Source organism: Pteronotus mesoamericanus, unplaced genomic scaffold (assembly GCF_021234165.1).
Source record: "Pteronotus mesoamericanus isolate MK-2021 breed Mesoamerican mustached bat unplaced genomic scaffold, CSHL_Meso_final contig_121, whole genome shotgun sequence".
In the NCBI taxonomy this organism is placed as follows: Eukaryota; Metazoa; Chordata; class Mammalia; order Chiroptera; family Mormoopidae; genus Pteronotus; species Pteronotus mesoamericanus.
Window position 1 is genome coordinate 2,896,036 of NW_026555046.1, and position 27,746 is coordinate 2,923,781.

Here is a 27,746-nt window from a genome sequence, read left to right on the forward strand (position 1 = left end):
TCTTTTACATTTACTATTATCTCTGAGTTCATGAACTTTTTAAAAGCTTATGATGTGATATGTCAAAGATGATGAATATGTTTAAAAAAAAAATAAAAGGAAAACAAGATCTCTCTTCCGGGAATATATCCAAAGGAACCCAAAACATTAATTCAAAGGAACTTAGGCACTTCTATGTTCATTGCAGCATTATTTACAATTGCTAAGATATGGAAGCAGCCTAAGTGTCCATCAGTAGGTGAGTGGATAAAACTCTGGGACATTTACACAATGGAATACTACTAAGCCATAAAAAGGAAGAAAATTTTACCCTTTGTGAGAGTATAGATGGACCTGGAGAACATTATGCTAAGTGAAGTAAGCCAGTCAGAGAAAGACAAATACCATAGGATTTCACTCATATGTGGAATCTAATGAACAAACTGAACTAACAGGCAAAATAGAGACAGACTCATACAGAGAAGGATGACAGCTAAGGGAGAGAGGAGATTAGGGGATGGAGGGATTGAGCAAAAGAAAAACAGTGAGGTGATTACAGGGAGTGGGGGAAGAGCAGGGTATAAGAGGACTAAATGGTAATGGAAAAAATACAATAAAAAAAATCAATTGACCATAAAAAAATAAATATATGAATGTTTTAATTCTGGTTCTTACCTGGTAGGTAAATACCCCATGATTAGATGTGTTAATAAATAAAGTATTTTCTACATTTCCCACTACTCTTGCAAGGAAAACTACATCAAATGATGTATTTCCTCCTGGAAGAATTTTCTGTAAAAGAACAGCAATAAATAAAGTTAAATTAGTAACCAAAAAAAATCAGATCATGGTAACCACAATTAGAGACCTAAAATTCTCTAAAATAAACATTTCAGAATCATTTCCATAAACTATCTTCTCCCCACAAAGGATTAAGCTTTAAATTAGCCAAAATATTTTATAATAGAAAATAACTGATGTCGACAGTCATGTATTTCTGTCAATTACCAGTCTAAAAACCCCACAAAACAGATGGTTTCCCTGGACTCTGTTCATTCAGCAATTGCTGGGCTGGAATGAGGTACCTCATTATAGGCTGTTTCATCATCACACGATCAAGTAGGAGTGAGCTGAATCTGAATTTTTTATATACATGTACTCTACTATGAAGCAGCAACCTGTACAATTCCTAAGAAGCAGTAAGCCCAGACTTTAACCCCTTTACCTCTGTCACCCATTCACAAAGGAATACAACGTGCCAGCAACTCACATGAGAAAAGAAGGCATGGGAGACAGGTATGTGCAAGAACTCACCCCTGTTATCTTGTACAGAATGAAAATGTCATTGTAGTTAGTAAAAAAAAACAAACAACAAAACACAACAGAACAATACGGCTACTTGAGAAGTTCAAGACTACAGACTGCAGTTCTGTTTGCAATGAAGGCTTAAAATGCATTTTAATAAAGTCATCAACTTTGCACATTCTGCCACTATGGCTAGAACTCTAAAATAATCCCCAAATTATAGCTTAAAATACATGACATTGAGACTTCTGGCTTCATCTTAGTACATAGGAAGCTGTAAAACACATTTCTCCTGCATTATCAATTACAAAAAAAAAAACCTTTTCTTGAACCCACCACTAAGTTTCTGTATCAACTAGCCCAGAATCTAAGGAAAGACAAGCATCTCCAAGGAGAGATGGAATGTGAATACTGGCTCACCCATGGTAGAGAATGGGAAGAAGAGGGTAAAATGAATTCAGCTAAGCATTTTTTAAAAAATATTTTATTTTTATTTTTAGACAGAGGGGAAGGGAGGGAGAAAGAGAGGGAGAAAAATATCAATTGTGTGGTTGCCTCTTGCACGCCTCCTACTGGGAACCTGGCCTGCAACCCAGGCATATGACCTGACTGGAAAATGAACAGTGACCATTTGGTTCATAGGCCAGCACTCAATCCACTGAGCCATACCAGCCAGGGTGAATTCCACTAAAATATTTATACACTGGCCAAGTATGGGCTAAAATATGAGTCCAAAACTCTTTGGGTACTATAGACAATAAGTGGAGGTCATACCTGAGCAAAAATTAGTAATAGGAAGATATCTGGTAAATTCTTAAATAGTTTGAAATGAAGCCAACACCTTCAAAATAACTCATTGGTGAAAGAAGTAGTCACTACGTAAATTATAAACTATTTTTAATCAATTAGAAATGAGGACAATGTATCAAAATGGTCAGCTGCAATTCAAGCAATATTTGGAGGGAAATTTATAGTATTACATGCTTACTTTGAAAAGAAATGCCTCAAATCAATAATCTATGTTCCCATCCTAAAAAAACTAAAGTAAACTAAACCCAAAATACACAAAAGAGAACAGAGGAGAAGAAATGAAAGAAAAGCAAACAAACAAAAAAAATAAAATAGAACAAAAGGCTAATGCTTCAAAAAGGTCCATAAAACTGATAAAAAACCCTATAAAGAATTACCAAAAACAATAAGGGACACAAAAATAAAACAAACTGAAATGCAGACATCATTATATATACTTTTTACATGTAATAAAGGATGACAAAGTAATACTACAAACAACTCTATAGCCATAAATTTAAAAACTAGAACGGACATTATCTAAAAATCAAAATCTGCCAAAGTTCATTCAAAATGAAACTGAAAACTTTAACAGTCCTACATCCATTAAAGCAATTTAATTTGTAATGAAAAATCTTCCCACAAAACAAACTGCCAAATATAAAAAACAGTCACCAGGATGTAAAGTACAGCATATGGAATTTATAGTCAACAACATTATAACTATGTTTGCTGTCAGGTAGATACTAGACTTATTGGAATGATCACATAAGTTATATAAATGTCTAATCACTATGCTGTTCACCTGAACCTAATATTGCACCTGAACTGTAATTGAAAAATTACAAGTTAAAATAAAACTCCCACAAAGAAAAAAGCGCAAGCTCAAGTCTTCACGGAGAGTTGCTGTGGTTTCCTCCTTCTTTGGAACCCTGTGCTTGTCCCCTATCCCAGCCATCTACCCAGATGCACCCTTCTGCCACCTCCTCACAATTCCCTCACACTGCCCCACAGCCCCAGCCCTGCTCTGGAGCCCAGAAGCCGCGTGTCCTCAGCCACACAACAGGACAGAGGACACTACTAACTGCCAGATCAACCTGGAGCTCTATACTTCCTATGTCTACCTGTCCATGTCTTACTACACTAACTGCAATGATGTGGCTTTGAATAACTTTGCCAAATATTTTCTTCACCAATCTCATGAAAAGAGGGAACATGCTGAGAAATTGATAAAGCTGCATAACCAATGAGGTGGTCAGATCTTCCTTTAGGATACCAAGAAACCACACCATGATGACTGGGAGAATGGGCTGAATGCAGTGGAGTGTGTATTACACTTGGAAAAAAGTGTGAATCACTCACTACTAGACTTGCACAAATTGGCCGCTGGAAAAAAACGCCCCTCATTTGTGTGACTTCATTGAGACTCACTACCTGGATGAGCAGGTGAAATCCTTCAAAGATGTGGGTGACCACTTAACCAACCTGTGCAGATTGGGGGCTCCTGAATCTGGCATGGCAGAGGATCTCTTTGACAAGCACACTCTAGGAGACAGTACAGAGAGCTAAAACTTAGGCTGCCTTCCCACTGCCACAAGAGTGACATCCCTGGTCACCAAAGCAGTACGTGCATTTTGGAGTTACCTTTACCTTTTCTATAACTTGTACCAATCATCCATTTATATCTTCTTTCACTTGTACCATTCCTTCAAATAAAGTAATTTGGTCCTCCTCCTCCCGCCCCCCCACCCCGCCAAAAGGAAAGAAAAGCCCAAGCTGAGACGGTTTCACTGGTAGAACAGAAGAATTTCTACCAACCATTAAATAATTAAGAGATATATATACATAAAGTTTCCAGTGTATGGAAGAAGAGAAAACATTCCCCACCTCATTTTATGAGTCTAGCATATTACCCTGATATCCATACCAAATAAACACTTCAAAAGAAAACTATGAGTCAATATTCCTCATGATCATAGACATACAATCATCTAAAAAGTACTGGCAAACTGAATCCAGTCAATGCATGAAAATGGTTAATACAACTTGATCAAGTGATTTTTTACCTTGACAAAGCAATTCTAGTTCAAAATTCAAAAATCAAAATGATGTAAGTGGTATTATCAACTTATTAAAGAAGAAATACCATATGGTAATTTCAATAGCTGCATAAAATAATTAGACAAAAATCAATATCCATTCATCTTAGTAGCGGAAAGATGGCGGAGTGAATGGGAGTTGCGCTGACCTCCTCCTCCCAAGACAAAACTGGAATTGCGACTAAATAGTGGAGTAATCACCTGGAACTATAGTGAGAGAGGAGCCTTGGAGCCGCGGACAGACAGTGGATTCAACTCTCACACATCCCAACGGGTGAGAAGTGTGGGGGAAGCTCGAGTGGGGGAAGCTTGAGAGGGTGGGCTGGGTGCACCAGAGGGACATTGAAATGGCCAGTTAGCTCCCCCCAAGAAGAACGGGGTCTGAATCATAAACAGGGACCTCTAAACTACAGCAACTAAAACCAGGAAAATACAGACAAAACGCAACCCGGAAAAACTTAGGGGCGCTCTCTGCCAGAGACAGGTGGCTGGGGATGCAAAGAGACAGTTAAAGGGCCAACGCAAAAATTGCAGTGGCAGCCACCCTCCTTGATCTCTGGGTAGAGGCAGCAGCAGGGTGGGCTGGTGGGTGGGAAAAGACTGGTGAGGAAAAACTTCGTGAAGAGAACTGAGACGGCGGCCGGTGGAGCCCCGGTGATAACTCACTTCCCACTCTGCTGCTACCATCTCGCCCAGGTATAAGGGAATCAATTAACCTGCCTTTTGTGCACTCCGCACACAGGTTGTGCGCTTGTGATCTGGGGGGCTAAGTGCAGACTGGCTGGGAGAGCCTTGAGGAGAGACTGGAGACGGAGGCGTTGAGGAAAGAACGGGAGGAGGAACTGGGGAGTCCCGACGCCCTCCCCGTTCCGTAGTCTCCATATTGGGCTGGCAAAGCGCACACCCAAAGAGGCAGAAGCAGGGTGCGCATGAACCAGACTGCCCGTGATTGAAACACAGTCCACACAGGTGGTGGATCCTTGGCTGAAGGGGTCACAGAACTGCCTGGAGACCCCTGAGGAGACACTGGAAACGGAGGCGTTGGGGAAAGAACAGAAGGAGGAACCGGGGAGTACCCGCTCCTTCTCCTTTCCCTAGTCTCCATTGTGCGGGAAAAGGACACACACCCAAAAGAGCCAAAAGCCAAAAAGCACACAATAGAGAGCCCAAAACCACCCAGTGCAGGCGCACACACTTGCACCGAGTGCCCGGCGAGGGTTGGCAAGTGTGTGTGTGGACCCACATGGGCTGGCAAGACCTCCCAAAGGTTGGCACCAACGGGGCCTACGAGGGAGTGAGCAGATCAGCGAGGGTAGGTGTAAATCGACCCGCGCAGGCCCGCGAGTGCAGAGCAGGCCGCAGAAATAGTGGATCCCGGGTCGAAGGGGTCACAGAGCTGCCCAGAGTCCCTGGAGGAGAGACTGGAGACAGGATTAACCGGAGAGTCCTGGAGCTGACTTCCTCCCATTTCCGTAGTCCCCATTTGGCGAGGGCAAGCAACGCACCCAAAGAGCCAAAAGCAGGGAAAGCACACAATAGAAGACCCTAAAGGGACCAGTGCCGGGTTATCTGCTGGCCTGGGGGGCCAGATGAGTACACAAGGTGGCGAAGAAGCCCCCTGGGCTGGGGCAAGGACGCGGGAGCCCAGGCGGGTGGGGGATCCTGCCAGGCCGGGAAGCGCGATCAAGAAGCCTGCGTGACAGTGGAGAGCGATCCACAGAAATAGTGGATCCCTGGCTGAAGGAGTCACTCAGCTGCCAAAGGCAGGAATCAGACACAGACAGTAGATTCCTGGAAGGCTCAAACAAATGACCCAAGGTCATACAGGGTCAACAACTGACATCATCAGAGGCAGGCCCAGAAAGAAAAGAAAAAAAAAAAAAAAGGGCGAGCCTACTACCATAGAAGTTTAATCCACAGTCAGGAAATCTAGGTGGCCTAATTGAAGCAGAAGCGAAAATAACTAACTAACTAACTAACTAACTAACTAACTTAGCAGACTCTCACAAAAATGGGAAGAAAAAGAAGTTTCCCCCAAATGAATAGAAAAGGGGACTCCCCACAGAGACAGCTAAAAGAAACAGAGGCAAGGGAACTATCAGACACTGAATTCAAAACAATGGCTCTAAGGAGGCTCAATGAGCTCAGCCAGCTCAAAGAGAACTATGAGAAACTGCAGAGAAACTATCAGGATCTTGCAGCAAACTATATCAGCCAGGAAAAGGACATAGAAACTATCAAGAAGACACAAGAGGATATGAAGAATACCATTTCTGAATTGAAGAACACAGTAGAAGGAATCCAAAGCAGGCTGGATGAAGCCGAGGATCAAATCAGTGAGATGGAGGATAAGGTAGAAAGTAGCTCCCAGAAAGAAAAAGAAATAGAAAAAAGACTCAAAAAGAATGAAGAGGCATTTAGGGAAATGAAGGACAACCTGAAACGCAATAATATCCGTATAATAGGGATATCAGAAGGAGAAGAAGAGGAGCAAGGCATAGAGAACTTCCATGAAAAAGTAATGATGGAAAATTTCTCTAATCTGAGGAGAGAAAGAGTCTCATAGATCCAGGAGGCACAGAGGACCCCACTCAAGAGAGACTCAAGGAGGTCCACTCCAAGACACATCATCATTAAAACGGCAACTATCAAAGGCAACGAGAGAATCCTCAAGGCAGCAAGGGAGAAGGAGAAAGTAACATACAAGAGGGCTCCATACGGCTAGGAACTGACTTCTCAACAGAAACACTACAAGCCAGAAAGGAATGGCAACAAATATTACAAGTAATGAAAAGCAAGGGCCTACAACCAAGGCTGCTCTACCCAGCAAGGCTCTGAATTAAAATAGAAGGGGAAATATGGAGTTTCCCAGACAAAAGAAGGCTAAAAGAATACATCTCTACCAAACCACCACTCCAAGATATGCTGAAGGGACCGGTTTAAGAAGATGAAGGAAAAGAGTGAGAAAGAGAAAAACACAGGTACAAGGAGAAAAAATGAGTAAGTTTCTATCAGTAATAATTCTCAATGTAAATGGACTAAATGCCCCAATGAAGAGACACAGGGTAGCTGAATGGATAAGAAAACATGACCCACACATATGCTGCCTACAAGAGACCTACCTCAGAGCCAAAGACCTACACAGATTGAAAGTAAAGGGATGGAAAAAAATATTCCAAGCAAATGGGCATGAGAAAAAGGCCGGGGTTGCCATACTTGTATCAGACAAAGTAGATTTCAAAACAAAGGCCATAAAAAGAGACCCAGAGGGGCACTTTATAATACTTAAAGGAAGAATCTATCAAGAAGACATAAACATTGTAAATTTATATGCTCCCAATACAGGACCCCCAAAGTATATAAGGAAATTGTTGGACGACTTCAAAATAGATATAGACAGCAACACACTGATAGTAGGGGATTTCAACACCCCACTGTCAAAAATGGACAGATCTTCCAAACAAAACATTAATAAAGATATCGTGCAGCTGAATGACACACTGGATCAAATAGACTTAACTGACATATATAGAACCTTACATCCCAAAGAAGAAAAATACACATTCTTTTCAAATGCTCATGGCAGTGTTTCAAAGATAGACCACATGATAGGACACAAAGCAAACCTCAGCAAATTCAGGAAAATTGAAATAATACCAAACTTTTTCTCGGACCACAAGGCCTTGAAACTGGAAATCAACCTCCAAGAGAAACTTCAAAAACTTGCACACTCATGGAGACTGAACAGTAGACTATTAAACAATGAATGGGTCAATAATGAGATAAGAGAAGAAATCACAAAATTTCTGGAAACAAATGAAAATGAACAGACAACAGTCCAAAACCTATGGGACACAGCAAAGGCGGTCCTGAGAGGGAAGTTCATAGCAATACAGGCTTACCTAAAAAAGATAGAAACATTTCAAACAAAAGCCCTAACACTACAACTTCAAGAACTGGAGAAACAACAACCAATAAATCCCAGAGCAAGGAGAAGGAAGGAAATAGTCAAGATTAGAGCAGAACTGAATGACATAGAGAAGAAAGAACAATTCAGAGGATCAACCAATCCAGAAGCTGGTTCTTTGAAAAGATAAATAAAATTGACAAGCCTTTAAGCAGACTCATCAAGAAAAGAAGGGAGAGGACCCAGATTAATAATATCAGAAATGAAAGAGGAGAAATAACAACTGATACCACAGAAATACAAAGGATTGTCAGAAACTACTATGAACAATTATATGCCACGAAATTTGAAAACCTTGATGAAATGTACAAATTTTTAGAAAAGTATAATCTTCCAACACTGAAGAAGGAAGAAACAGAAAGCTTGAACAGACCAGTAACAGCTGGGGAAATTGAAGCAGTAATCAAGAAACTCGCGACATACCAAAGCCCAGGGCTGGACGGTTTCACAGGAGAATTTTACAAAACATTTAAGGAAGAGCTAACCCCTGTCCTTCTCAGACTATTCCAAACAATCCAAGAGGAGGGAAGACTCCCAGACTCTTTCTATGAGGCCAGCATCACCCTAATCCCAAAACCAGATAAAGACCCTACAAAGAAAGAAAACTACAGGCCAATTTTACTGATGAACATAGACGCTAAAATCCTCAACAAAATATAGGCAAAGCGCATCCAGCAATACATTCGAAAGATTATCCACCATGATCGAGTGGGATTCATCTCAGGGATGCAGGGATGGTTCAATATACACAATTCAATAAATGTAATACATCACATAAATAAAGGAAAAGACAAAAACCACATGATCATCTCGATATATGCAGAAAAAGCATTTGATAAGGTCCCGCACACATTTATGATCAAAACACTCAGCAAAATGAGAATAAATGGGGCATTCCTCAACGTAATAAAGGCCATATATGAAAAACCTACAGTCAACATCATACTCAATGGGCAAAAACTAAAAGGTTTCTCACTAAGATTGGGAATACGGCAAGGATGTCTGCTTTCACCACTTCTTTTCAACATCGTATTGGAAGTCCTAGCCAAAGCGGTCAGACAAGAAAGGAAATAAAAGGCATCCAAATAGGAAAGGAGGAAGTAAAGCTATCATTGTTTGCAGATGACATGATAGTGTACATAGAGAACCCTGTAGACTCTACCAAAAAACTCCACAACCTAATAAGTGATTTTGGCAAAACAGCAGGATACAAAGTCAATATTCAGAAATCAAAGGCATTTTTGTATACCAGCAATGCAATAAAAGAAGAAGAAATCAGGAAAAAAAAACCATTCAATATAGCAAGAAGAAAAATAAAGTACCTAGGAATAAATTAACCAAGGAGGTAAAGGACCTGTACGCAGAAAACTATACAACATTGAAGAAATTAAGGAAGACACAAATAAATGGAAGCGTATACTGTGCTCATGGATTGGAAGAATTAATATCATCAAAATGCCCACACTACCCAAAGCAATTTATAGATTCAACGTAATCCCTATTAAGATACCAATGACATATTTCACGGAAATAGAACAGACATTTCAAAAACTTATATGGAACCATAAGCGACCCCGAATAGCCGCAGCAATTTTGAGAAAGAAATACAAAGTAGGAGGGATCAAGATACTGGACATCAAACTCTACTACAAAGCCACTCTACTCAAAACAATCTGTTACGGGCACAAGAACAGACCCATACATCAGTGGAACAGAATAGAATGCCCAGAAATAAGCCCAGGTCTCTATGGGCATCTAGTATTTGACAAAGGGGGCAGAAGCATAAAGTGGAGCAATAATAGCCTCTTCAACAAATGGTGTTGGGAGAGCTGGATGGCTACATGCAAAAAATTGAAATTAGATCATCATCTGACACCATACACAAAAATAAACTCAAGATGGATAAAAGACTTAAATATAAGTCGCAACACCATAAAAGTCCTAGAGGAGAACATTGGCAGGAAACTCTCATATATCCCATGGAGCAATTTTTTCACCAATATGTCTCCTAAAGCACGGGACATAAAGGAAAGAATAAACAAGTGGGACCTCATCAAAATAAGAAGCTTCTGCACGACAAAAGAAAACATCAGCAAAATGAAAAGGGAGCCAACCGTATGGGAAAATATATTCGCTAATGATACATCAGATAGAGGTTTGATCTCCAGGATATATAAAGAACTCACTTGCCTCCACTCCAAGAAGACAAACGATCCAATCAAAAAATGGGCAAAGGACCTGGGCAGACGCTTTTCCAAGAAGGAGATAGAGAGGGTCCAGAGGCATTTGAAAGGATGCTCAGCATCACTAGCCATCAGAGAAATGCAGCTCAAAACCACCATGAGGTACCACCTCACACCGGTCAGAATGGCCATCATAAACAGATCAACAAACAACAGGTGCCAGCGAGGCTGTGGAGAAAAGGGAACATTAATACACTGTTGGTGGGAATGCAGACTGGTGTAGCCACTGTGGAAAGCGGTGTAGAATTTCCTCAAAAAGATGAAAATGGAACTGCCTTTTGATCCAGTGATTCCTCTACTGGGACTACACCCTAAGAATCCCAAAACGCCAATTCAAAAGAACCTATGCACCCCAATGTTCATAGCAGCACAATTTACAATAGCCACGTGTTGGAAGCAGCCTAAATGCCCATCAGTAGATGACTGGATCAAAAAATTATGGTACATTTACACAATGGAACACTACGCAGCAGAAAGAAAAAAAAGATCTACTAAACTTCGCAAGAGCATGGATGTAACTTGAGAGCATTATGCCAAGTGAAATAAGCCAGGGGGCAAAAGACAAATACCATATGATCTCACCTATAAGTGGAACTTAATCAACAATACAAAGATGCAAGGAAAATAAGACCAGCAACACTGAAAGGAAAAGAAACCAAGAGAGATAAGAGGGAAGGAGGGAGGGGTGGCGGGGGGAAAAGGAAGGGAAGGGGAAAGTCAAGGATCATATAGCAAGGACTCATGGACTAAACCAAAGGGGAAGAGTTGAGGGAGGGGGCAAGGGAAAGTGGTGGGGGGTAGGCAGAGACAAATGTATTTGAAAAAATAAATTAATTAAAAAAAGATAAAACACACACACACACACACACGTGCACACGCACACACACACAAAATCTTAGTAAACTAGGTCAATATGTAACCCACCTCTTTACTCTTTTCTGTTAAAAGTGTTTTTATAAAAGATGAATTGTTAATTTTCATCTTGGGTTGATAATATTGGGTTGGCCAAAAAGTTCATTTGTTTTTTTCTGTCAGATGGCTCTAGCAGTGTTCAGTTGTGTTTAATTTCATTTGTAACAATTTTGTTAGATTGTATTGTGACAGCTGTCATATCAGTGTGCATTAAAAAAAAAAAACTTATGAAAATAGTGAATTTTTGTGTGGCCATTTTAATATTCAAGATGGAGGAAAAGTAACATTTTCAGCATATTATGCCTTATTTCAAGAAAGGTAAAAATGCAATTGAAATGCAAAAAAAGATTTGTGCAGTGTATGGAGAAGGTGCTGTGACTGACTGAACATGTCAAAAGTGGTTTGTGAAGTTTCATGCTGGAGATTTCTTGCTGGATGATGATGCTCCTTGGTCGGGTAGATCAGTTGAAGTTGAGAGTGATCAAATCGAGACATTAATTGAGAATAATCAATGTTCTACCATGTGGGAGAGAGTCAACACACTCAAAATATCTAAATCAATAAAGTTATTGGTGAAAAGTGAAAAATGTGTCTTTTATTTTACCGAAGAAACCCACACGGACTATTTGGCCAACCCAATATGTAACCTGTGGATAAGCTGCATATTTGTGTAAGAGTTCCAGGTACTAGCTTCGGGAAAGGAGGCTGACTCCAGCAAGTGTATGTTCTGGCTCCAGGAGACTTGCTGATTTTCAACCACAAAAACCAGACCTCTGCTTGACCAGTGTCAAAATATCATTGGAGTGAACTGTGCTGACTTACATGTAGATAAGTTTCAACCTTCCTCCCTGATTTCTTTATTCTGATTTCTCTCTCCCTTCTAATAAAAACCCCTGCCAGCAATGAGATGTTAAGATGGACTTTGGGATGAGAGTCCTCCATCTTCTCAGGTTGCTGGCACTTGAATAAACATCAGCACCTGTATCACCCCAAGTTAGGCTTTTGTTGCAGCAGGCAGCTGAACTTGCATTCAGTGACAAACAGAAGAGTACTTCCTCAACCTGATAAGCGCATCTAGAACTGTCATATTTAATGGCGAATGACTGAATGCTTACTTTCCCAAATCTGAAACAAAGCAATGATGTCCTTTCTCAGGACAGCTGTTCAACATTATATTGGAAGTAATACCAGTGCAATGAGGCAACAAATAAAAGGCACACCCATTAGAAAGAAAGAAAAACGTGTCGTTATTCAGACAGCATGGCTATCTTTAGAAAGAATAAAAAAAAATCTTCAAAAATGCTCTTAGAACTAATGAAAGAATTTAACAATGTCACAGGAATAAAGGTCCACATATAATGTTCAATTGTACTTCCCTATCCTAGCAATTAACACTGGAATTCTATCGTTTAAAAAGGTATTATTTACAGTAACATGAACACATACACAAAGAAATATTGAGGTATAAATCTAATAACATGTAAATTGTGTAAGCTAAAAACTACAGCACTTTGTTGAAAGTAGTGAAAGAAGACTTTAAAAAATGGAGAGCCAACACTGTGTTCATAGATCAGAAGACTCAATATTGTTAAGATATTTATTCTCCCCAAACTGACTTCTATATCCAATGAAATTGAAATAAAAATTTCAGTCTGAGGAGAAATAACTAAATGCAATGTGAAACAGGATTCTGGAACAGAAAAAGTACATTTATAAAAAACTAATGAGATTTGTAAGTTTTTTAGTCAACAGTATTGTACAAATGTTAATTTCCTGGTTTTGATAATTGTATGATTATACAAGATGTCAGCATCAAGAGAAACTGTGTGAAGGACATATGAAGAAAAACTATACTTACTTTTCTGTATATTTAAGGTTAATTAAAAATAAAACAACTTAGCAAAGTTTTTAAAAAAGAAATCAACTAGCTGTTTCTAAAATTTAGATGGCAAGGAAAGGGATTCAGAAGAACAATACAATTTTGAAAAAGAAAACAAAATTGGAACACATGCACTACCTGATTCTAGGAATTACTAAATAGCTACAGTAATCATGACAGTGAGGTACTGGTGAAAAGGTAGACATATTAGCACATAATGGGGTCTGGCAAACAGACCCACACATACAAGGTCAATTGATTTTTGACAAAATGTAGAGGGATTTCAATGAGAAGAGGCAATTTTTTCAACCCATGGAACAGAAACAACTGTATATCCATGTGCAAAACAAAAGGAAATGACTCTTGATCCATATCGCTTACCATCAAAACAAGCACTAACTCAAAATGAACCATGGACCTAAACGTAAAATCTCAAACTATAAACTTCTGGAAGAAAAACTGGAAAAGATCTTGACCTTGGTTTAGGCAAAGAGCTCTTAGCTACAACTCTAAAAGCAAAACTCATAAAACAAAAAGTTGATAAATTGGACTTCATGGAAATTCATGACCTGTTCTTTAAAAGATCCTATAAGGGACCATAAAGACATGATACAGCCTGTAAGGAAGATTTGCCAATCACATAAAGAGCTTTGTCAATGAAAAGATGCTCAACAACCATTAGTCATTAGTGAACGTAACTTAAAAAAGAACATTGTACACCTATTAGAATGACTAAAATAAAGAAAAAACAAATGCAAATTTAACAGTAGAGAGCTAATAAGGATGTTGAGCAACTGGAACTCTCAAACATTTCTAGTGGGAATGCAAAATGGTAGTTACTATGAAGAACTGTTAAACATAGACTTTGCACACAACCCAGCAATTCCACTCTTAAGTATTTTTGTAAAGAAAATGAAAATTTCTGTACACACAAAAATCTACACATACATTTTTATAGTGATTTTATTATTATAACTCTAAACAGGAAACAGCCCAAATGTCTTTAACTGAACAGATAAATAAACTGCAATGCCTTATACTGAAGCATCACCCAGTAAAAAAATGGTACAAAGAACTGAAACATCCAACTACTTGGATCAATTTGAAATGAAAGATGACAGACTCAAAAAGTTCTATACTGCATATCTCCATTTATATAACCTTTTAGAATAGACTACACTCAGAGGCTTGAGTTGACTTGTTGATTACATGACTTTGTCAAAATTGACAACTCTACAGTCACGTGTAGATTACTTAGAGGATAATCCTGACAAATGTGTGGTTAGGTGCTTTTGTTGTTGCGCAAACATCATAGAGTACACTTACACAAACCTAGATGGTACAGCCTACTATTGTAATTGTATGTGCTGTACTTTTATAGGACTGGAGCATTAGGTTTGTTTATATCAGCATCACCACAAACAAGTTAACTGTAGTGTGAGCTCCAACAATTGGCCTTTTTAAAAAAATACAATGCCTGATTTATGCTTTGAATGCAGAGGCATCCATTTCAAAGTAAACAAAAGCACTGCCAGACACACGACCTGATAAAGAAGCAGGCTGCCTTTCCCCCAGTGACTGATGCTCTTTTGCTTAGGAGATTCTGGTTGATTTAGACAACTGACCATTTGGGCTACCTGGTTTTTTTCTTCCTGCACTTTAAATCCCCACTCTTAAGATGTTTCATCCCCACTCTTACCATGTTTTAAATTCACCAATAAAGTTGAGCCTCCACTCTCAATCCCAATAAAAGCAGAACACCAGGCCCCTGTTGCTCTCTCCCAGGCATGCCTTATATGCTCCAGGGCCTGTCAGTAATTAATTCATCTCTCTTCAGAGTTTTGCTGAAGAGTATCTTGCAATCAAAGTAAGATCATGGGGTGGCCCAGTCATAACATTAGTGTAGAAAGGACAGATGTCTATGGAAAGCTCACCTGTACCCAGGTGAGTGCACCCAGGCATTTCTTGCCAATAGCACTGCTTTGGAAAGACCAAGAAAGAAACAGTAATGCATCATGCTATGACTTTCGGACAGCTAAAATGTCACTATGTGATAGTAATTTTTTAGCTCCATTATAAGGTATGGGACCACCTTTATTTAAGGGATCTGAGACTGAACAAAACATTGTTATGAGGTGCATGACTATACACTAAAATAGGTGAATTTTACTGAAAGTATACAATGTCAGTTTGCATGCTTCTTGGAGCAAGAACAAGCAATTGAAAGTTTGGGTTTAATTCTTGGTAGGCAACAATAAACTCAATTCTCCTTAGAGGCAACAAAAGCACTGAACAAAGTAAATAATAGTATCACTGAGTCTGTTTGGAACTACTGACCCAGATATCCAAAGCAGTCATGAGAAAGAACAACAATGCCAGAGATAGCACATTCCTACTTTCAAACTATACTACAAGGCTACAGTAATGAAAATAGTATGGTACTGACATAAACTGACATAAAGACCAATGGAGCAGAATAGAAACCCCAAAACAACCCCCTGCAAACACAGTCAACCATATTTGACAAAGGAGGCAAGAACACTCTGTGGGGAAAAGATAGTCTCTTCAATGAATGGTGTTGGAAAACCTAGATAACTGCATGTCAAAAAATAAAACTGGAACCTGTCTTATACCCCTTAACCAAAACTGAGATGAATTAAGACTTAAACATAAGACCTGATACTGTAAAACTCCTGGAAGAAAACACAGGAAAGAAACCCCTTGAAAGTGGTCTGGGAAATATTTTGTTTTGATATGACACCAAAAGAACAAACAACAAAAGCCAGATTCAACAAGTAGGGCTATCAAACTAAAAAGCTTCTGTGCAGCAAAGGAAATGATCAATAAAATGAAAAGGCTACCTATAGAATAGAAGAAAATATTTGCAAACCGCATTATCTGATAAGGGGTTAATTTCCAAAACACATAAAATGTCATACAACAGACAAGCAATCTGAATAAAAAATGGGCAGAAGATCTAAACAGACTTTTTTTTCCCCCAAAGAAAATATCCAAAAGGCCAACAGGGATATGAAAAGATGCTCGCCCTGGCTGGTGTGGCTCAGTTGGTTGGAGCATCATCCCCTACTGAAGGGTTGAGGGTTTGATAACTAGTCAGGCACATGCCTAGGTTTCTGGTTCAATCCCCAGTATGGATGTGGGAACCATGCAATCTCTGGTCCAGATGAGTATGAGACGTAACCAATCGATGCTTCTCTCTCACATCGATATTTCTCCCTACCCCTTCCACTCTCTGAAAAAGCAATGAAAAAAGGATCTGTGGGTGAAGATAGAGAAAAAAGAAAAACACTCATCATTACTAATCATAAGGGAAATGCAAATCAGAACCACAATGAGACTATCACCTCGCACCTGTTAAAATGGACATCATTAAGAAGAGATAATTGTTGTGAAAGATGTGTAGATAAGGGAATCCTTGAACATTGTTGGTGAGCATGCAAAGTGGAACCGCTACTATGGAAACAGTAGAGAGATCACTCAATAGTACTACCAAAAGAACTACCATATGATCCAGTAATCTCACTTCTTGGTATATATCCAAAAGAAATGAAAATAGGATATAAAAGAGATATAGCACACCCATGTTTACTGCAACATTATTCACAACAGTCAATATGGATACAACTAAGTGTTCATTAACTGATGAGTGGATAAAAAACACATGCTCATACACTGGAATATTATTCAAGTATGAAAGAGGAAATCTCGCCATTCGTGACCACATGGATGAACCTTGAGGACGTCATGCTAAATTAGATAAGTCAGACAGAGACAGAGAAAGAGAAAGGCAAACACTTTATGTTTTCACTTACATGTCAAATCTAAATAAGCTGAACTTGTAAAAACAGTAGATGGTGCTTACCCGAGGTTGGGGGAAGGAAGATTGGGGATACATGTTATTTAAGGGTACAAATATGCAACTAGTAGATAAATAAGTTCTGGAGATCTAATGCACAGAATAGTGATTACAAACAATAGTACTGTAGTATAAACTGCATTAGGGTTAGATCCTAATGGTCCACCCCCAACACACACACAACTATATAGTGACTGAGGCCTGTTAGCTAAACCTATGGTGGTAATCATGTTGCAATAGATAAGTCCATCAATTCAATGTGCTGTACAACTTAAGTTTACACAAAGTGATATGTCAATTATAACTCAATTAAAAGAAAAAAGATAAAAATTGAACCACATCCCCACTGTGCTAACTGCTTTTTTCTCAATTTGTATCATCACCTAACACCTCATAAGTATTTATTATTCTTGCCTCCTCTATGCTGCTGATGTCACCCTACCCCTCACCTCCCAGAGGTAAGTCTCTAAGTATCGTAAGAAGAATCTCTGTTGTTTACTGATAAATCCACAGTGCCTGGTACCTTTTGCACACAGGTGGCAAACTATTTTTTAAAATTTATTTATTTATTTATTTATTTATTTATTTATTTATTTTTAGAGAGGGGCAAGGAAGGGAGACAGAGAGGGAGAGAAACATCAATGTGTGGTTGCCTCTCACACACCCCCTACTGGGGACCTGGCCCATAGCTCAGGCATGTGCCCTGACAGGGAATCGAACCAGTGACCCATTGGTTCACAGGCTGGCGTTCAGTCCACTGAGCCACATCAGCCAGGGCAACCATTTTTTAATTTATAATTTCTTACATGTTTTAAATTACAAAAATAGTAAGTGCTTATTTCACTTAGTGATTTATTGTAAAGATGCATGACATGAATACTACCAACCCATCTCCATTCTCATCTTTCTCAGGTTATCCAGTTTTCCTGTGCATTACTGATCTGTACAATACTTAGGTTCTTCTTAATATCCGAATATATACAGATTTTCTGCTTTATATGAAAGTGGTGTCATAGTCTACTCTACAATGTGCTGTTACATATTAACACATTATTCCATATCAACAGAGCAGGTCTAATTCATTCTTTTTATTCTCTGCAAAACACTCCATACTACTGCTAATATCAGATTTTGCTCTGCTCCCAATAAAATGCATGGATGCCAGAGTTTAACCTGAAATAAAATAAGTTGGCCAAACATCTTAATTTTAGTCACAGATTGAAACAAAGTTTATCCTAGTTAATCTTCAGTTTATCTGAAAATTCAACCAATCAAAAGGTTCTAAATAATCAAGGAAAAAACAATTTTTGTTTGCTTACCAATGTGTGTAAGGTATGCTATTTTTACAATTCTTAGGTAATCAAAATTTGACTATTATGGAGTATTAAAAATCTGTATTCTTTGACATAAAACATGTATTACATATTTTATGGCCAATATACAATACAGTCATTAAAGATAAACAGGTCTAAGTTTCAGTCTTAATATTATGTAATTTTAAATTACAATTAATAAGACAGAATTAACAGATAATAGTAAGTAATTATCTGTTTTTCTTCTTGATTTCCAGGTGGTCTTAAAAATCAAAATTTTAGTAAGGAGAATTATTTGTGTGTTAGAATACAGATATGTAAAACTCAGCCTCTAAAGCAATAATTATTCTTTTCTGCTTGCTTAATGTAGAGATGACATTAATTAATAATCTAAAACCTCAGTGAATTACAGAAAATGTTTCATTCTTGAGGAAATTAAGGTTTGACTAAAAATTATGAAGGTAACAAGGGTACTCAGAATTAGAATATACAGAAAGGATTTGCTCTCCTTGACATGAGAAACTCTCTTCATTTTCTCCTAACATCTTATTATAGGCATAAAATTGACATGTAAGGGATATATGATGATTTCTTCCTCCAAGGGTTCATTCCATCTCTACTTCCTAAGCTTCTGGGATCAGTACGTACTGAAGGAATAAAGATGGAAAGCAGTAAGAAGAGAGAGAAGACAGTAAAAATTTTATCTATCTCCTTTGAAACTAAACCTAGATTACCTAAAGGTAGATTTTTATAGGCATAGATTATATTTTATTGTTTAATTTCATCTCCTGAGGAATGGAAAACAGGTTGGTTTTTAACCTGTTCTTTGACTGTACACACATTTAGTTTACCTTTTGAAGAATTTTCAGGAAACTATTCTCTTTGCATAAGATTCATGAGTTTAAGTCAGTCCCTGAGAGAACTTGTTCAGAAATGTCAAACTGGGGGCCTTTGGCTTATTTTGTTTGGTCTACATTATCTGTCTTTCTAAAGTTGAATTCTTTTTCAATATGTAAAAATTGGGATATCACATAAAAATTACAATTTCTGACTCTTTTTGGAAACCCCAAAGAATTGCACATGGGCTGTTAAACACCCCCACATGGCAACCACTGGCTGGAGCCACCTGGGGACTGATCCCTACGGATGGACCATATGCTCTCTCCAGGTCCCCTGATTCCACTTGGCCTGCTTCTTTTGTTTATATTGCCTACTTGGCCCCTGTAACAATCTGTGATTAGAACTCTTGATCTAGCCTCTGTATTGTGATTATACAGTGAAAAAAGTAAAAACCCTATCCTTTAATAAGGGTGAAGCCTAAATAAGTTTAGAAAAAACAAAACACTGCTTGAATTAGCAAAGGCAGTTAACTAGTTAAAAATAAAATCTGCAGTGGAGTTGTGAACTATTTTAAAACTGTTTCTATTTTCACTTCACTATTTTACCTTTAACCTAACATGTCTGAATGCCTGAGAGCAGGATGGTTCCATTCATCCATACGTGCATCTCTGTATATAAGCTGTAGTGTATATGCGGCAACTCGAGCTTAATATGATCCAAATCATTGGGTAAAGCCAATAGAACACTTTGACCTTGGCTATTGTCACTAACTGTACTACCAGAGCCAACCCCTTTTTGATTTAGCCTTTTATTTCTATATTAAGGGTGCTGGACTAGACGAATACACAGATCTCTCCCAGCACCGGGATTCTATTATTTGAGACCATTAGTTTATTTATAAAAACTGCAAAAACAGCTTTCAAGTAAAGAAATTTGAAGATAGAAAATGACTTGAGAGAACTAATGCTTTAAAAAAGTTTTATGTAATTATAAAAAAACTGTAAAAACAGCTTTTAGGTAACAATAGAAAATAATTCAAAGGAAATTTAAGAAATATATATATTTTTCAAGACCGTATTCATTTTATTTTTAGACAGAGGGGTAAGGAGAGAGAGAAACATCAGTGTGGGGGTGACTCTCATATGCCCCCTACTGGGGACCTTGGCCAGTAACCCAGGCATGTGCCCTGACTGGGAATTGACCAGGCGACCCTTTGGTTCACAGGCCAGTGCTCAATCCACTGAGCCACACCAGTCAGGGCTAGTTTAAGAAATATTTTAGTTAAAAGATGTTTCTAGGACCAGAGAGGTTCACAAATGAATTCTACCAAGTGTTCAAAGAAGAATTAATACCTATCCTTCTCCATCTATTCCAAAAAAAACTGAAGAAGTAGGAAGCCTTCCAAACTTACTCTGTGAAGCTAGCATTATCCTGATACCAAAACCAAAGACACAACAAAAGAAAATTACAGGACAAATATCCCTGATGAACACAGATGTCAAAATTCTTAATAAAATATTAGCAAACCAAGTTCAACAATACATTTAAAACACTACACACCATGATCAAGAGGGATTTATCTCATAAACACAAGGATGGTTCAATATCCACAAATCAATGAACAAAATACACCACATAAACAAAATGAAGGACAAAAATCACATGGCCATATCAAAAGATGCAGAAAAAGCATCTGAAAAAATCCAACATCCATTTATAATAAAAATTAAAAATAAAAAAATAATAAAAAAAACTCCCAACAAAGTGGATATAGAGGGAACACGCCCTAACATAATAAAGATCATGTATGGCAAACCTACAGCTAACATTATACTCAACAGTAAAAAGCTGAAAGTTTTTTCTTTAAGATCAGGATATCCACTCTTGCCACTTTCATTCAACATTGTACCGGAAATCCTAGCCATAGCAACAGACAAGAACAAGAAATAAAAAGCATCCAAATTGAAAAGGAAACAGTAAACCTGTTATTTCTAGATACTATATATAGATAAAGATTCCACCAAAAAACTATTAGAATAAATGAATTCAGTAAAGTTGGAAAACAGAAAATTAATATAAAGAAATTTGTTGTGGTTCTCTACACTTACACCGAATTATCAGAAGTGGAAATTGAGAAAACAATCCCATTTACAATGACATCAAAAAGAACAAAATACCTAGGAATAGATTTAACCAAGGAGGAAAAAGACTTCTAGTCTGTAACTATAAGATACTTATGAAGACAAACATTAATGGAAGGATATGCTATGCTCATGGACTGGAGGAATTAATATTGACCCAATGTACATAGTACCCAAAGCGATCTACATATATAATACAATCACTATCAAAATACCAATGGCATTTTTCACAGAACTAAAATGAACAATCCTAAAATATATATAGAACCACAGAAGACCATGAATAGCCAAAGAAATCTTGAGAAAGAACAATGTTGGAGGTATCATGCTCCCTGATTTCAAACTACGTTCTACAAACGTACTTGCACAAAAACAGACACAGATCAATGGAACAGAACAGAAAGCCCAGAAACAAATCCATGTTTACAATTAACCTATGACAAAGGAGACAAGACTATACAATGGGGTATATACAAGAAATGGTGTTGGGAAAACTTGAAAGATACACGCGAAAAAAAATAGAATACTTTCTTACACCATATATTAAAAAAAAAAACCCTCAAAATGAATAAAATGCTAGCCCTAGCTGGTGTGGCTCAGTGGATTGAGTACTTGCCTGTGAACCAAAGGGTTGCCAGTAAGAGTCCCAGTGTCTGGCACACGCCTGGGTTGCGGTCTAGGTCCCCAGCAGGGGGCGTGCAAGATGCAACCACACATTGATGTTTCTCTACTCCCTCCCTCCCCTCTCTGAAAATAAATAAATAAAATCTTTTAGAAAATTTAAAGGACTAAAGGCTTAAGTGTAAGAGATGAAATTATAAAACTAGAAGAAAACATAGGCAGTAACTCCTTAACATGGGTCTTAGCAATATTATTTATTGGAATACCTCCTTGGGCAAAAACAACAAAAGTAAAAAACAAACTGGACAATATCAAACTAAAAAGCTTTTGCAACATGAAAGAAACCATTAACAAAAAAACAAAAAGGCAAAGCTACTGAATGGAAGGAGATATTTGCAAATGACATATCCACAAGGAATTAATATCCAAAATACACAAAAAACTCATACAACTCAACATAAAAAAAATCTCAAACAATCCAATTAAAAAATAGGCAGATAACATGAATAAACATATCTCCAAAGAAGATACAAAGATGGGCAAGAGACATAAAAAGATGTTTGACATCACTAATCATCAGGAAAATGCAAATCAAAACCGCAATAAGACATCACCTCATGACTGTCAGAATGGTTATCAACAAATAATAGTGTTGGCAAGGATATGGAGAAAAGAGAACTGTCATGCATGGTTGGTACAAGTGCAAACTGATGCAGCACTATGAAAAATACTATGAACCCCCAAACAATGCTCTATAATCTAAAGCGTTGATGGGATTAGCCAAAGAACATATAGGCAAGACACACAGACACAGATAACAGTGTGGCGATGGCCAGAGGGAAGGGGGGCACTGGGTGGAGGTGGGCAAAGGTGCGGGGAATGGGGAAATCTGTTAAATAGTGTCAACAATAAAGATAAAATAAAATAAAAATGATTTTGAACTAGGAAAAAAAAAAAGAAAAATACTATGGAGATTCCTCAAAATATTAAAAATGGAATAACCATATGGCCCAGCAATCCCACTTATGGATATTTTTCCGAAAAAATTTAAAACATTAATTTAAAAAGATATATGCATCCTATGTTCCTTGTAGCATTAGTTACAATAGTGAGGATATGGCAGCAACCTGGCCATATTGATAGATGAATGAATAAAGAAGGTACACACACACACACACACACACACACACACACACACACACACACACTGAACTATTACTCAGCCGTAGAAAGAATGAAATCTTGCCATTTGCAACAGTATGGATGGACCTAAAGGGTATTGTGCCAAGTGAAAGAGTCATTCAGAGAAAAACATATACCACGTGATTTCACTTATATGTGCATGTGAAAAATGAAACAAATGAACAAGCCAAACAGAAGCAAACTCATAGATACAGGGAAGAAACTGATGGTTGTCAGACTGGTGGTGTGGGGACGGGAGGGGGGGGACGTTGGCGTTGGCCATAAAAGGTGAAGTGATTAAGAAGTACAAATTACCAGTTATAAAAATAGTCACAGGGATATAAGTACGGCACAGGGAATATAGTCATTAATATTGTAATAACTATGCATCATGTCACATAGGCACTAGATTTATGGTGAGGATCACTTTGTAAAGTATGTAAATATCTAATCACTCTGTTGTATTCCTGAAACTTATATATTTTATGTCAGCTATAATTAAAAATAAATTCAAAAAGGAATGCTCTCTATGAATATCACAAAATATTAAAAATTTTATTATCAAATAAATATGCTGACTTATTAATTCCTTGTTTATAGAATACTTTTAAATTTAAAAAAGCCACTATTATATGTCATATCTGTACAAGTTGTTAGCTTACAACAACATGTGATGGAACAGGGTTTTAGAAAGGAGAAATGTAGAAATCTAAATAACATATAACCTTATATGCTAAAAAAAACTCCTTAGTTATTTAGTCATATTGCTGGGAAGAGGAAATTAGAATCCATTCATTTACTTCACTCCAATATTTGCTACTTAGCCAATTATTTTCAAAGCCTATATATTAAGGTTTAATGCATTTTCTCAATTTCAAAATTTATTAAGACCTAATTGTTTGTCAGAAAAAAAGTTGTATTTTTAATAACAAGTTTGCATACTATCTACAAAAATGATTATAAGTAAAATTATAGAGGATATTTGTGGTAGGCCGAACCTTAAAGTAATCCACAAACTTCTTACTCTAATTTCTGAGACTGTCAATATGAGGAGATACCGTAAGTGTGACTTTACAAACAAGATAAAAGGGATTTTGTAGATGTAACTGAGGTTATATCAATTGACTCTAATTAATCAAAAAGGAGACCATCCAGGTTATCCTGACCCAATGACACGGTTGGGCCAAGGAAGCCAAAGCTATCTGAAGGTATGAGGGAGATGTGACACACCACTGCTGGCTTGAAGAAGGAATATGGGTGCTGTGAGAAACTAAGAGCGATCCCTGGCCAATAGCTAGCAAAGACATGGGGACCTCAATTCTACAACCACAAGGGATGGAATTCAGCTAACAATTTGAATAAGTTTGAAAGTTAATTTCCCCCTAAGTCTCCAGTCAAGGACTCAGACCAGCCAACGCCTTAAGTACAGCCTTATGATACCCTGAGCAAAGAACCTACTGGACTTGTGATTTAGAGAACTATATGCTAATAAGTGGGTTTCGTTTTATACCATCATGTTTGTGCGAATTTATTGTGCAGCAACAGAAAACTAACACAATGCTGAGGAATTACCTACTTTAGAAAAGAAAAGAAAATCAACTGAACACAGGAATACTACATTTTTCAGAGTGCTTTAAGGTTCAATGTTGATTTGATAAGCTGTTTCATGTTGAGAAAAACATGTATTTAAGAGAAGTGATAGTTCTTAGGAAATGGTGTAAACTGAAATCCAGAACAAATTAGAAACATTTAAACAGATTTTAAATACAGCAAAATTAAATTATACGTAAAAAATTCTAGACATTTCAATTTCAAACTCAAGGGAAATCTGCTATAAATAAGAAAGACTTACCCTATTTTGAAAAAATGATGCATGAAAATGTGATGTTGTAGCAGAAATTGATACTAAAGTAATTGTTTCTTCAGAACTAGGATTATGTAAATAAACTTTTTCCATTTTTGGCATTCCAACTGGCCTGTAAAAACAAAAAGAAAATTGTCACAAATGATTCAAAGATAACTTCTAGTTGTTAAAAAAAAACAAACATTAAAATTATTAGACAAATACATATCCCAATGTATAAAACTGTTTATTAAATTGGTTTGTATTTAAATTTACACATAAAGATGCATTTAGCCATTCAACAAATATTTGAGTGACAATTTTATGTCACATACTGAGCCAAATCCTGGGATATAATGAAGCAAGTCTCTCCCTGGATGAAGCTTACAATGTATTAAGGCAGCAGGCAGGGAACAAAATGGACAGATCCTTTTAGTTCTTTCTGTAATACCACCCTGCTTTCCTATTAATTTGAATCGTGTCCTCTTCTTCCCCAAATCCATTGATCACTGCTCTTCAATTTAGGAGGAGAAATTTGCAAAGTTATGTAAGCAGATCTGCCTTATACATGGGGATATGGAGACACAGGAAACTTAATTAACTTGCCCAAAGTCATACAAGGAAACTAAATTTGTATCTAAGCCATGTGGCTCTAGTTCATGTTCTAGCACACTATATTCACTGCCTCCTCTCAAAGGATCAATGTCACATACGCTCAGTGGTCTATGAGAGGGGACCCCCCTCCAAAAAAAGGGATTTATTTATAAAAAATTGCGTCTTTCTTAGATGTTTAAACTTCAGTCACCTTCAAAGTACTCTCCATTTGATGCAATACACCTATTGAGATTTTGTTTTCCATTGCTCAAAGCAGTTTTTGAACTTGTCAGTTTTGATGCCTTTTAGTGCTTCTGCCATTTTTTGTTTCACCTCCTCCATGTTGGAAAACGTTTCCCTTTGATGACTTTTTCTTCGGGGAAACAAACAAACAAACAAACAAACAAAAAGTAGAAAGAAAGAGTGGGGCACAGAGTCATGCCGTTTTTGGTCAAAAACTGCTGAACACTCAATGCAGTGTGGGCAGGTGTGCTTGTATATCACTCATGGTAAAGGGGCAAAAACAGAGTCTTCAAAAAAAAAAAAATCGGTTTAAGCCAAATGTGGCCTCTCATAACAATGCCAGCTAGTACACTGATCCAGGTGGGTTCCTGGATCACTCACCTAGCGGAAAATGTCTGTACGACAAGGGGCCCGCCCTTCAGAAGATAATTCTGATTTTTATGGGGGGAAGCCCTCCCTCTGTATGTGGGGAACTGGGGCGCCAGCTTGGGGGTCATCTCCCTTCTTAAATTCACCATAGAGAAAGACCAAAGCCTAGCCTTCTGTCTTTCCTCAATATGCATTACAAGACAGGAGCTCCTGAGTTCATACCTCAAAATAACAGGATCTGTGAGAACAATCTATTAGAAAATATATATGATGTCATGATAGACTGTAACGCTGTTACCAATTTGCTGTCTGGGCCTGTGAGAGGATTACACTTTTCCATTTCAGTAACATTAGGCTTGGCCATATGATTTGCTTTGGCTAATGAAATGTGAGCAAAAGTAACATTCACCATTAAGTTTTAAGAGCCTTCTTGCACTCTTTTTCCTTTGCCAAGAAAGTGGCACTTCCCATATATGAGTGCTCTTTCAGTCTAAATTTCAGAGCTTTTGGGTTTGGTTGTGGTCACCGTATCATCCAATAAAGGCTCAAAAATGCAGAGCTGAAGCTAGAAAAGTTGAACTAAGAATTAAAAATAAGCATAATGTAGCTCTGCCATACTTAAATGGCAAGATACTAGGAAAATGAAGGATGGAATCATAGAAAAAAAAGAAAATATTTGTATAAAATGTATCATATAAAGGTAATACACGGAATAGGTAGGTGAAGGTTTATTAATGAATTGGAGGAGTAGATTGACAATTTACTTCAGAATTCAGCAAGAAAGAATATGTATTTAGAATTAGAATATTTTAAAAGATACAGCTAACGAAATTAAAAAAAAATAGTGATATGTTGTCCATAACTAGAAATGTTAATATTTTGGAAACTGAAATGTAGAAATATTTGAAGAGTATGGACAAAAATAATGAGGCAAATCCAAAATTTTAAAAAAGATGAAATAATTCTTGAAAGGTTTTATGAGGTATCGATATCATCTAAAACAACAAAATCTAATTCAGCAGCACTTTACTCATTTTCTTCTACAGCTTCATCTACTGTTCAAGCTTGGATTATTTTAAACTTTGTCTTTTCTAGAACAGAATAATATCGTCCTTTTATAATACACCAAGAAGTCAGGTTCATACATGTTAAGTTTCACAAACTATTCAAATAAAAACTCTTCATTGTCTTTTTAAACATTTAACACATTTTTAAGGTTTTCATTAACAGGCAGCACTGCTGTCTATTTTGTACATCAGTTTGAGAATTCATAGTTCTGATATGAAGTTTTGTTGTTAGAGTTAAATGTTTTCTGGTGACTCGAAGGCCCAAACCAAAGCCTTCTGTCCTGAGAGCTTATTACGACCTCTTGCTAAAGTGGGAGCAGATGAGTTGGCTGCATTTGCAGTCACTGGAAGCTGTGCCCAGATTGCCCGTGCGAGATGGAATTCCATAGGAGACATTCTCTGCTCTACCCAGAGAAGCAACATCCAGATTAGTGTTTGACTGCTACAACTGGGAGATGTAGATGCACCTCAGAAGCCAGGAAT

General features: G+C 37.6%; 1 protein-coding gene and 1 pseudogene across 1 annotated transcript in view; one reads left to right on the plus strand and one right to left on the minus strand.

The window, feature by feature from the left end:
- The window catches only part of TMEM131 (transmembrane protein 131), a 243,461-nt gene that overhangs the window by 110,547 nt on the left and 105,168 nt on the right, over nt 1–27,746 (minus strand). The window contains exons 5-6 of the mRNA XM_054586120.1: nt 25,000–25,123; nt 655–771 (exon numbers count right to left, since the gene is read on the minus strand). Of these exons, the coding sequence (XP_054442095.1) occupies nt 655–771; nt 25,000–25,123 (241 nt within the window). The remainder of the gene's footprint in view (nt 1–654; nt 772–24,999; nt 25,124–27,746) is intronic.
- Nucleotides 1,265–3,642, plus strand: LOC129080288 (ferritin heavy chain-like; annotated as a pseudogene).